The sequence below is a fragment of the Bison bison genome, unplaced genomic scaffold, assembly GCF_000754665.1.
Source record: "Bison bison bison isolate TAMUID 2011002044 unplaced genomic scaffold, Bison_UMD1.0 scf7180017864480, whole genome shotgun sequence".
In the NCBI taxonomy this organism is placed as follows: Eukaryota; Metazoa; Chordata; class Mammalia; order Artiodactyla; family Bovidae; genus Bison; species Bison bison.
In genome coordinates this window covers 1,993,587-2,005,452 of record NW_011495040.1, presented here as the reverse complement: position 1 = coordinate 2,005,452, position 11,866 = coordinate 1,993,587, and the positions used below count along the sequence as shown (strand labels likewise).

Here is an 11,866-nt window from a genome sequence, read left to right as displayed (position 1 = left end):
TCAGGAAGAACTCACTTTTCAGGTGGTGTTTTTCTCCTTTTTTGTCACTCACTTGTGACATCCTCATCGTGGTCCGTAGGTGTCTGAAAACCAGACTTTCCAGAAATCCTTCTGCTCCCAACACCCCTCTCTCTCCTCCACTAAATTTGCACAGTAGATAAAGGAAACATCTGGGAGAACTTGAAAACACTTCCAAAATGATTTCAGCAGGAATTCCCTGGATGTCTAGTGGTTAGGACTCCATGCTTTCATTGTGGGGGGCCCGGGTTCAATCCCTGGTCAGGTAATCAAGACTCTGCCAGCTGTGCAGCCAAAACAAAATAGATAAATAAATAAGGAGTTTTTTTTTTTTTTTTTAATGAGCTCAATATCCACATGAAAGTGTTAGTTGCTCAGTTGTGTCTGACTCTTTGTGACCCCATGGACTATGGCCTCTGTCCATGGAATTCTCCAGACAAGAATACTGGAGTGGGTAGCCAGTATTACCAAGAGGAGGGGGATAGGAAACCCAGGTGGGCAGAGAGAACAACAATTATAAACCTTTAGGCAGAGATGCCTAAAGGTCACATGTGTATGTATGTGTGTGTGTTGAGGAAACAAGTCAGGAAGCCCCTGAAAATGGAGCATGCAGTCAGGAATGCAACCAGGCTTGACCTATATTCATAGTTGAAAGTGAAGTTAAAGTGTTAGTTGCTCGGTGTCCAACTTTTTGTGACTTCATGGATATTAGCCCGCCAGGCTCTTCTGCCCATGGAATTCTCCAGGCAAGAATACTGGAGTAGGTTGCCATTCCCTTCTCCAGAAGATCTTCCAAACCCAGGCATTGAACCCAGGTCTCCTGCATTGCAGGCAGATTCTTTACCATCTGAGCCACCAGGGAAGCCCATATTCACTGTTGGGACTGTTATTAGGTACCAATCATTCGACCCTAGTACACGTCAGGGTGTGTTAGGCTAAATATACATTAGTAGATAGATAGATAAAATTTCTTACTCTCACAACAACTCTAAAAAGTAGGTATTAATTGCCCCATTTTAAAAGTAAAGAGACCAAGGTTAAGGCCACACAGACATAAAGCAACTGAGCCTGATTCAAAGTTAGGTCCTTTAGCCCCCAAATCCCATGTTTTTTCCCAGGGATCAGACTGCCTTTTTATTTATTTATTTATGACCGTGCTGCATGTCTTGAGGGATCTTAGTTCCCCAGGGACTGAACCCGGGCCCTCAGTAGTGAAAACAGCAAGTCCTAACCACTGGACCACCAGGGAATTCCCAGAGTGCCTCTTTAGAAACCAAAGTGAAAAAGCATGCTGGCAGGTTGCACAGAACACATTCTGAGCCCCACAGTGTGGTCTTGTCTGGGAGCAGCCACACTTTCAGGCCTTCCCCAGCTGCAAGCCTGCATGCCATACCCTGGGCCCTATTGACCCTTCCAGGCCACTAAAGACAGCAAAGCACTCTGGGTAATCCACAAGCTTCTTCACCAAATGGCATTTCTTCAAGACTTGATCCCCCAGTTGGTGACCGTGCTTAGAATTTTCTAGAGTCTAGTTCACTGGATGAGTGGAAGTAGAAAGAAGGTGTTTGGAGGGTGACTGGCATGGTGAAAAACAAGGGGTGTCATCTATCATCCGGATCACAGAAATATGTGCAGCCCCAAACTGTTCTCCCTGCATCCGTGCTGCCCTCAGACCCACTCAGCACTTCACAGCTGAAGCGATCCTCCCAAAATACCATCCCTCCAGCACCCCCACCCCCAGCTCAGAGCCTCAGTGGCTCCCCTTTGCTCACACTCATTACGGAGGACCCAGCTGCCACCGCCTTCTCCAGATTTCTCTCTCACCATTGCCCCTCACACTCGGGAAGTTAAGAGACATAGAACATTTTGATAGCCATGAACTATATATGTGGCTATCTGAATTTAAATTAATTAAAAATGAATTGCATTATAGGGAATTCCCTGGCAGTACAGTGGTTAGGACTCTGCACTGTCACTGCCATGGCCTAGGTTCAATCCCTGGTTGGGGAACTAAGATCCCACAAGCCACATGGCACAGCGCCCACGCACCCCCCCCAAAAAAAAAAAAAAAAAAACTTGAAAAAAGTTAATTACATTATTGTTAAAAATTCAGCTCTTCGGTCACTGTCACATTTCAAGTGCTATTGTGGCTAATGGCTTCTGTAGTGGACAATGCAACTATAGAATGTTCGTATCACCACAGAATGTTCTATTGGAAAACACTAGGTTAGATTTTCCTCTTACAAATGAAGTCCTGACAAGGAACACTATGAGCTTCAGAGAGATCCAGAGTAGACTTGACCTATTCAGTGACTCTCTCAAGAAATATTTGGCACGTACTGTATCCCAGGTCCTGGATACACAATAGTGGGCAGTTGTGGCAGCTGGTCCTTTCCTGGGAGTGAAAAGGCACTTGCTTGCGATGTATTAGGTGCCCAAGCCTAGGCTGGGGCAGCCAGGAAGGCTTCCTGGAGAAGGGAACATTTAAGCACAGACCTGCAGTCTGAGGAGGCACCAATGAGGCTGAGTTGCTCTCCAGATCATGTTCTTTTTGGCCCTCCGGATCTTTTGTCACAGATTGTCCCCACTGCCTGGACTGCCCCCTCCTCTTTCTCCCCAGGGAGGGAAGGAGTGAGACTCGTTCCCTCAGCTGGGACCAAGCAGCCACTAACTGCTGAGCCCTTTTCTGTGGCCTCTACTCTCCTCCTACAGGCCATGTGGCTTCAGAGCTAGGTAAATTTATGACTTGGTGAAAAACAACAACAACATTAAAAAAAAAACAGGCACTAGGGTGGAGGACTCCTCCTGAGAAGTCAAACCTGCATATCTGGTGAGGGATGCAGGAGTCTGTATGTGTTGCTGAACTCAGGTTCAGCTGCGTACCACTAAGTTCAGTTCAGTTCAGTCGCTCAGTTGTGTCCGACACCCAGAAGCCAATAATTTGAGAGGCAAGTGTCAGTGAAAGGAAAGGTGTTTTAATCAGAGAAGCCAGCAATCTGGAGAGAAGGTGGACTTGTGTACTGACACCAGCTGTGAAGATTCTACTCAGCCATACAGGTTTTTAAAGGGGAAAACTGGTGGAAAGAATCTCAGTGAATCATCTAGACAGGAGGTTGGGTTCTTCATCATTCTCCATTGTGTAGAGACTGGCTGACTTTGTCTTCAGATGCTATCCTGCCTGCATCATCTGCCTGCAGGATTACTAAGTGGGTTATCAGGGGTAGACAACTACTCATTTTGTTTTTTAGTTTATTTGGCTGCAATGGGCTTTAGTTGCAGCATGCAGGATGTAGTTCCCTGACCAAGGATGGAATCCTCACCCCCTGCATTGCGAGCGAGGAATCTTAACCACTGGACCACCGTGGAGGTCCCCACAGAACTACTCATTTTTTAACTGCTTAATTTTTCATTCTTACTTCTTTTCATTTAGGAAAAGAATCAACAGTTTAGACAAGGCTTGGGCTTCCCAGGTAGTGCTGGTGGTAAAGAACCCACCTGCCATTGCAGTAGACTTAAGAGACACAGGTTTGGTGCCTGGAGGAGGAAATGGCAACTCACTCCAATATTCATGCCTGGGAAATCCCATGGACAGAGAAGCCTGGCAGGACACGACTGAAGCGACTTGGCAAGTATGGAGTGCATTCAGGAGAGCTAAGGAGTAAGTTTCAATTTCTTAGTGATCTCATTCTTATAATTGGGCTCTGTTAAAGTTAGGAACAGAAGTGGGCCAACAGGAAAGGGGTGAAAGAGCTGCTTTCAATTCCCCACTGCCATCATCATTTCATATCTATGGAACTACGGGGCAAAGATCCATCTTCTGTAACTTCTTTATGCTAACAATGGGCACAGTATTTATTCTCAAGTGGAAAATGTTAACATGGGTCTGTAGCCTGTCTTTGTTGACAATTTTAGTTGCCTGCTGACATATATGGGCAGAGTAAACTACAGTCAGTTTGATGCCCACAAAGATATAGGTTATTTAGAGACATGTATGTTAATCCGTTCTCTTGAGGCCAGTTCTTAGAATTGTGCTAGCCATGGATTCTATACTGCTCAAGATGGAGCAGCTTATGTCATGGCTACAGTCTGGTCATTATGCAGTTAGGGTTTTTTCCCTCTGTTGGCAGTTATAGTATCTGTAAAACAACTCAGGAACATGCATCAGACACTGGGTCTGTGACTCTATTGTCCTCATCAGTAACTGCTTGGTTTGGTACTGGGAGAAGGGTGAGGGAAGGGTGGGGCCACTGCAGGGTTCTAATAGATTCCGTTAGTATCCTGAGGCCCACCCTAAGGCGGGTCCCCACCCTCTCCAGCCCTGAGTTCCTGCCTGAGTCAGTCTGGTAAAGGGTAGGGAGTGGCCACTCCCATCCATAGTCTGGAGGGAGCCAGAGCAGAAGGGGGCTCACTTGGGGATCCTACTGTAACAGGAGGGGAAGGGGCGGGGCATTACTTTTGAAAGAGAGACAGCCCAAGGACACAACATAAACTGATTAGAATCAAATGGGACCGAGATGCAGACAAGACTAGGCCTTAATCCTCAATCAGCAAGTGAAATGACACACCCAAAAGTGCCATGACAGTTCCAAGGCACTGTCAAGACTAAGGAGTGGGTGGTGGCCCAAATCCTGGAAATCTCTGCCCCTTCCCAAAAACAGTTGGAATAATCCTCCCACTCATTAACATATGAAATGACCCAGCTTATAAAAACTAACCAGGCCCCATTTGGCTGCTGCACTCTGTGGAGTGTGCCTCTCTCTGTAGCTGAATAAATTCATTTCTCACCTATCACTTTGTCTCTCACTGAATTCTTTCTGCCATGCGACATGAAGAACCGGAGCTTCATTAGGTCCTAAAACCACTGTGGGTTTTGGCTGGGTTAGAGTCCCAGCTATATGGGTTCAAGTCCTAAGCAAGGTTTTGACTGGGTTTGAGTCCCAGCCACGTGAGTTCAAGTCCCAATCTGTTGTAAAAGGTTTCACTATTATCCCCCTGCTCTACTAGAGCCCAGCTGCTAGTCCCCTCTCCACATGGATGGGCAGCAGCATCCACCCCCACCTCGGCCTGCGCCGTCTGCCCATCCTGCTCCTCCTCCTGGTGCCCTGGGCGGAAATTACATCCGTGCTGTAGTGAACACTGGAAGTGGCAGTTGACTGACCCAAATTCACACGCGTGTTTTTGAGGGGAAAGAAGGGTCAGAGTGCAGCCCATTAGGCCCTGCACGGTCCTCATCTTCCACATGGTCCACCTCACGCAAGCCCCCCAACCATAGGGTAACTGCTAGGGAGGATTATCTTCACCTCCGTTACAGGAATTAAGGTTGGGAGGGGAAACTTGCCAGAGCCAGCTGTGGTGAAGCCAACAACGCTTTCCTGGACGCCTAGCCTGGACCTCCGTAGCGCCCACCCAGCCTCGTGTTTGCATTTCACCCGCGCGCCCTCCTTCACCACCTCCCCCTGGCTCCCGCCCCGGAGCCCCAGCCTTGGGGTTGGGTGCGGGCAGAGTCGGTGGGCGCAGAGCTCAGGCTACGGCTAGGAGCACGGGTCCGAACCCTCCGTGCCAGCCCGAGCGCCGCTGGAGACTGCTGAGCCGCCTTTTGTTTCGCGGCTTGTGCGGAGTCACGGTCACATGCGCTTCCGGCACGGGGTGTTCCGGGCGCAGCGCCAGGGCCCGGGGACTTGCCCGCCCCTCGGCCCAGCCCGCGCGGGGCCGCCCTTCTCCGCTCTCCCACCCGCCCGCAGGCCGCCGGCTTATCTCGGAGCCCGCATCCCTGGAGCCTCCCTCCCGGGGGCGTGCCTGTGGGCAGCTCAGCTCCGATGGCCTCTTGTCTTCTCTGAACAACGCGTGGATCCGTCCATGGCAGCCTGGCCCGGTTCATACCCAGATGTTTCCTGGGGTCCGCTCCACCCCAGACAACACCCAGCGCTCAAAATCGGGCGCATCCCTCCCAGATGGAATGCTAGGGCGGTAAATGGGTGGTGGGCAAGTACTGAGCTCTGTTCTCGTCATTTCATGGGGTGGCTGAGCAGCACCGAGCCTTTCTCCTGCCCCTACCCTGACTCCCGCAAACAAAAAGAAACAAAACTCAGCCCACCCAGGGCGGCTGCCACAGACCATCTAAGGGCCAAAACCCCAGCCAAAGGGCAGAAAAGGGGCCGGCCCTTCTGTCCTGGCCTGGCCACCACTGCTCTAGCACTCCCAGGCCCAGGCTGTGCCCTGGAACACTTGAGAACCTCGGCGCCTCACGGAGGAGGCTGTCTCTGCTTCGCTCAACAGAATTCAAGAATTCATTCAACAAATATTTATTGAAAGCAAAACTATGTGCAGGGCCACCAAGTCTCTCCCAGAGGCCAGCTCCCTGTTAAACCTCCTACAACATGCGGGTGGATTCTCCTTGTATTCAAGCAGGACTGCCCAGACTCTAACCTGTGAGGTTCAGCTTCCCCCAGAAGAGCTTCATTCAGAGCAGCTTGGGAGGCATGCCTGGGGGCCAGGAATGGGGGCCCTGCCTGTCCCCTGCTTCCCAGTGGAGAGGGAGCAGGGAGTAGCAGTGTCAGGCTTTGGGTGAGAATGGAGTAGGGACTTGGGGGCACTTTCTGTCTCTGGGCCATCCTTCCCAGGGGCCTGGAGGGACTGGGACAAAGGATGGGGGAATCTGGGGGGTGGCAAACTGGAAGAGAAGAGGGAGACAGCCCTCGGGGCAAAATATGGGGCCAGAGGTGAGGCTGCACATGTGCTGTGGCGTCAGGGCTTGGTGGGGAAGAGCAGGCAGGTGAGCTGCCGGCTGCCGCTCTGCCTGTCCAGGAGCGGTAGGGGGTGCTGCATGTAGTGCTGGACCATGGCGGCCACGGAGGAGAAGAGCTGCACAGGGACGGGAGGGCATCAGTGAGGCCCTTGAGCCCTGTGCCAGGAGAAACTTCCTGAGGGAGCTGGGGGGCTCTGGCAAGGGCGTTTTGGACATTTTTCTACGTATTTTCCTTCCTGTTGCCCCATGAAGCTCCACTGCATCCTGCTGCCCCATTCCAGGCCTTCTGTCTGATGGCACCAGTGTGCATTTCCCCCAAACAACTCTGGGGCCCCTGCCCGGGACCTCTGGTATGGGGACCTGAGGAGTGACTGTCTCTGGTTTGCAGCCTAGCAAATGCTGGGTGCAAAGCTGAGTTCTTGGTACAGACAAAAATCTGGACTACCCAGGCCCTGCCGTCTTCCCAGCTGGGTTCATACAGGTACAAATGCCTCAACCTGGGCTCCAGGCAGGCTGGGCCTTGCAGGAGTGGGTAACTCCTCCAGAGTAGAGTGGGCCTCTTCTCAAAGTGCAGGCTTTTGGGAAAGAGTTCAGACTTGTGGCCAAGGATATTGATCACCCTTGGAGAGGATGAGATGGTTGGATGGTATCACCAACTCAATGGACATGAGTTTGAGCAGCTCAGGGAGTTGGTGATGGACAGGAAAGCCTAGCATGCTGCAGTCCATGGGGTCGCAAAGAGTCAGACACAACTGAATGACTGAACTGAAATGACTGATCACCCACTCCGGAAAAAGACAAAATGTGGTTTTCCCCAGGGAAATGCTCCCAGCTGGGCCCAGGGGCTGCTCTGCTGAGCTTCACCACTTCAGCACCCACCTCCTCATGGTTCCTGCCCTCACGGCCCAGGGCATAGTGGTGCCCATCAGCCAGCCGCCTGATGGGAATGTTGAAGACTCGGCCGTGGAGAAGTACTGCCAGGGTGAAGGGCTGGGTGCCGCGAGGGCCTGAGCTGGGGCGCACGGTATATGCTCCATCCTGGGGAGGGCGCCCATCCATTAGCCTCACATTTCCAGCTGCAGCCCTGACTCCAATCCCTGCCCAGCTGCTCCCACCTGCCAGCCACAGCCCCTGAGCAGAAGGGGTTTCTGAGAAGGCCCTGGGGGTCTGCAGTGGGTGGCCCACCTTCTGGCATCGGAGCAGGGCGCTCTCAGCAGCATGGCGGTCACAGTTCCCTGAGTACCAAGGCTGACCCAGCAGATTGCCTTCCTGTACACACACCCAGCAGATCAGTGATATGCCAGGGCACCAGATCGGGAATGGGGAGCAGAGAACACCCCGGCGGCTTGCAGTTATTTGTGTTCCTGTCGGTCTTCCCCAGGCTGAGTCCACGCAAGCTCAACAAAACGTGTCCTGTCTAGAGCCGCGTACACACATCCAGCCCAAAAGGGCTCCTGGGTGTGGACCTGGGCTCTGTTCCTGAGGGCCTCCCCTCTGCCCCCCAGCTCACTTGCAGCCCCTCCTCACCTGGGCACCTGAGGTGTTCTGGGTGGCGGCTACAGAAGAAAGAGAGGTTCTCCTTTCTGCCGGAAGAAGCAGATTATAGCCCTGGGGCTGGCCAGGGATTAGACCTGGGAGGCTTTGGGCCCAGCTGCGAGGGCGGGGGAGGTCCCAGGAGGTGTGCAAAGGCTTCAAGGCCAAAGTGGACACCCAGTGCTTCACCCCTCCCCTCCTAGGGGTCCCGGTAAGACCCACCGGCCAGGCCACGCGTGACCTCCAACTGAGGAGTGATGTTAAGGTACAGACTGGGAGCTTCCCGTTTTGGTGCAGACCCTGGAAAGTGCCCAGGGCGGGTCCTCTCAGACCTGCTCTCAGCTGGAGTCAGAGCTGCAGGGACCCCCTCAACCAAGCAGGGTGCAGGCGGGCTGGGAGACAGTCTGTGGCCTGCAGAGCTGTGGCTAGGGAGGGCCCCACGTGAGTGCATGGATCCATGCTGGTAATGCCCATACTCACCTTCAGAGGTGGCCTTTGATGCTCCCTAGGACACAGGATGTTGAGTCAGGCCTGCTTCTTTGGGCGGGAAGTCCCACTCTGAGCCTCCCTTTCCCCCTCACTCCCAGCTCACCTCCGCACCCCCACCCCCAGCTCTACCCCAACCCCAGCCTCTTACATTCTGAGCTTCTTGGGGGGTTATGGTGGGCCTGTGGGGAGCAAATTGGGAAACAAGGGTTCAGGGCCTTTACCTCCTTCAAAAGAAAAGGTTCAGTGACCCCAGAGATCTCAGGGTCAAGGCTGGGGAAGCCTGGGCTGGCCATTCCACCCCCCACACACACACAAACTTGGGGCACTCACCTGGGCCCCATGGATATCCTTGGTAGAGGGACTGGGGCCGTCAGGACTGGGGAACTCAGAGTCTGAGTAAAGGCTGGGACTAAAACAGCAGGGCTGAGCATCAAGCAGGGAGCTCCAGGAGCCTGGGCCGGGGCTAGGGGGCAGTTGCAGAGTCTTCTCTGCTTCTCTGCAGCTTGACCTTTGGGGAGTCTGTCCAACCAGGCAGAGCGCTGTCCTGGCCACAACAGCTGGGAAGCCCCCACAGCCCCTGCTCTAAAGGGGTTCCCTCCGCGGCAGGAACAGTGTGGATCACTCTAGACCAGAGGCATCTGTGTGTGTGTGTCTGAAGGCAGATATGTGTTGGTGGGGTACTGAGAGAGGATGGGGCAGACAGTGGAGCCAGAAGACTGTGCTGTGCTGCTGGTGGGCAGCCGAGGACCTCAGGGCAGGGCGGGGCGGGGTGGAGAGAGGGATTCACCTGGACTGGGCTCACACTCCACATAGATGTCCTCATCGGGCTCCTTCGAAGGGCCTGGCACCTAAGATAAGGAGGGAGTGTGGTACCCAGGGTTTGAGCAGTGAGTGGGAAGGAGGACGAAGCCATCACTTGGGGGAGCTATTGGTACCTCAACCCCCCCACCCCCCATCCTAGGTGGAAATGGAATGACTAAAAGTGCTCCTTTGCCCGGAAGAGGGCACCCATGAGCACCTGCTTCCCATCCTGGGCTCAGAGAGCCTGAGAGTCCAGGAGGAACTCTGGGCAGACACCTCCTGGGACACTGGCTGACGCCCTGCTAGAGCCTCTGGCCAAAGGGGAAGGATCCTGCTACAGGCCTCTTCCCCTGGTTTTAGGGGTATTTCCTGGTGCTCCCACCCCACCCCACCACCACCACCAACTTCCTAGCCAGTCCTAGAGTGAGGGGCCACTCACCGCTCGGGCCGGTTCACCCAGCTCTGGTAGGAAAAGGAGAGACCCACCAGTCAGGAGCAGCAAGGAGAAAGGAATTAGTGAAACTTAGGCTGGAAAAGCAGAGCTTCCTTGGAGCTTCTCTGAGGGGATCCTCAGAGCCAGCTTTGAAGTCCCAGGAGAAAGCCCTCCTCACCCCTAACTGCCTTACTTCATACCCCAGGGTGCCCCTCACCTGACCCAGAGACCTCAGCAGGTGCCCAAGGGGCCGAGGAGCCAGGGACTCTGAGTGAGGGCCTCAGCCTCCTCCCAAACTGCCTGCCCTAGGGGGATCAGCAGGTAAACATGAGGAACAACTCGGGGGATGCAGCGACTGGGCAAAGCATGAGACCAGTGTGAGGCCAGCTCCCCAGTCTCATGGGAGCCAGGATTCCCCTTCTCAGGGCAGGGAATGGGTGGGCCTCGGAATGAGACTGGACATCCCTATTACCTTGCCTTCCAAAGGGCCAGCTCTGCTTCAGGGCCTCCAGTGGGCTCGGCGCTGCCTTGGGCTGTGGGCACAATGCAGTGGCAGGAGGGAGAACGGGGGTCAGGGAGCAGCAGCATGAGGAGGGCAAGACTAGCAGGGTGGGATGCAGAAGGACTGTGTATATCTGTGCAGCTTTAAAAAAAAACAAACCCAACTCTTGTGACGCCATGGACTGGCCCACCAGGCTCCTCTGTCCATGGAATTCTCCAGGCAAGAATACTGGAGTGCCATGGAGTGGCATGGAGTGCTATGCCCTCCTCCAGGGGATCTTCCCAACCCAGGAACTGAACCCAGGTCTCCTGCATTGAAAGGCAGATTCTTTACCGATGGAGCTACCAGGAAAGCCCCTGCCCCCCAAAAACTACAACACAAGCATTAATGTGCAAAGGAGGCAGCTCTCCTCTTTACCTCTGTTCTGTGGCTCTTTCTTTGTTGTGAGCCTCTTTTTCTTTTTATTCCCATACAATATAGGATGAAAGTGGCAGCTCTCAAAGCCCACACCCGGGATCATGGAGGGATGACAGCTGGCAGTGACTGGCAGCTGAGCGAGGGCTTTCTTCACTCCACAGGCAGGGAGGGTCCTGAGAAGCTCTCAGCTTCAAGAGGTAGGGGAGCTTCAATGCACCCACCCACCCCCACTCCCCACTCCTGGCCCAGGCGAAAAGGCTGAGTCTTAGGTGATGCTGATGGGGAGGGTGCAAGGACCAGACCAGGCGGGTGGGAGGAGCCACTCTCAACAGGGCTCTGGCTTCCGACGCAGCTAATTTTTCAGGGGCCTCATGAATGCAGATGTGGGGGAATTTTGCATACGGGATGCCTCTTAGATTTACTCACTGGAAAATGGTGCGCTGGGGTGGGGCGGGCAGGGAGGCTGTGTACCATCTCCGGCTGGGGCTGTGGTGGTGGCAGTGGTGATGTGGGAGGGCCCAGGGGAGCAGAGTGATCTGGAAAACACTCCAACATTGTGACTCTGTGGGCTCCTCCCACATAGGTTCCTGTTTTCCTCTGGCCCCCTCACCCAGTCTGTATTCCCTTCTCCCTCCCTCCCCTCCCTTGCTCTCTGGCTTCCCGACTGCCCCGTCGCCATGGCAACTGGAGGCGGCCAGCTTCCCTGCCCCCACCTGGCCAAGCTGGGAGCTGTGGGGGTGGGATGCCAGCAGCGACTGGGACTCTCCTGGCATCCCTACCCTTGCTCCAAGTTGTACAGGGATCTCGGAGGGGGGTCTCCAGGCCCCAGGGACCCTGGCAGGCCTCCTGCTTGCCTGCTGTTGCCGTGGTTACACGGCCCCTCCAAGGCTCGTCACCCCTTCCCACTCATCCTCCCTTTCCCCTCCTC

At 54.1% G+C, this 11,866-nt stretch overlaps 1 protein-coding gene across 1 annotated transcript in view; it reads right to left on the bottom strand.

The window, feature by feature from the left end:
• Nucleotides 1–6,306: 6,306 nt before the first annotated feature.
• The window catches only part of SH2D6 (SH2 domain containing 6), a 7,411-nt gene continuing 1,851 nt past the window's right edge, over nucleotides 6,307–11,866 (bottom strand). The window contains exons 6-17 of the mRNA XM_010862185.1: nucleotides 11,365–11,474; nucleotides 10,492–10,552; nucleotides 10,026–10,048; nucleotides 9,573–9,633; nucleotides 9,116–9,194; nucleotides 8,934–8,964; nucleotides 8,777–8,801; nucleotides 8,519–8,596; nucleotides 8,291–8,346; nucleotides 7,949–8,032; nucleotides 7,643–7,801; nucleotides 6,307–6,879 (exon numbers count right to left, since the gene is read on the bottom strand). Coding sequence (XP_010860487.1) covers nucleotides 6,763–6,879; nucleotides 7,643–7,801; nucleotides 7,949–8,032; nucleotides 8,291–8,346; nucleotides 8,519–8,596; nucleotides 8,777–8,801; nucleotides 8,934–8,964; nucleotides 9,116–9,194; nucleotides 9,573–9,633; nucleotides 10,026–10,048; nucleotides 10,492–10,552; nucleotides 11,365–11,474 — 884 coding nt within the window. The 3' untranslated portion in view covers nucleotides 6,307–6,762. The remainder of the gene's footprint in view (nucleotides 6,880–7,642; nucleotides 7,802–7,948; nucleotides 8,033–8,290; nucleotides 8,347–8,518; nucleotides 8,597–8,776; nucleotides 8,802–8,933; nucleotides 8,965–9,115; nucleotides 9,195–9,572; nucleotides 9,634–10,025; nucleotides 10,049–10,491; nucleotides 10,553–11,364; nucleotides 11,475–11,866) is intronic.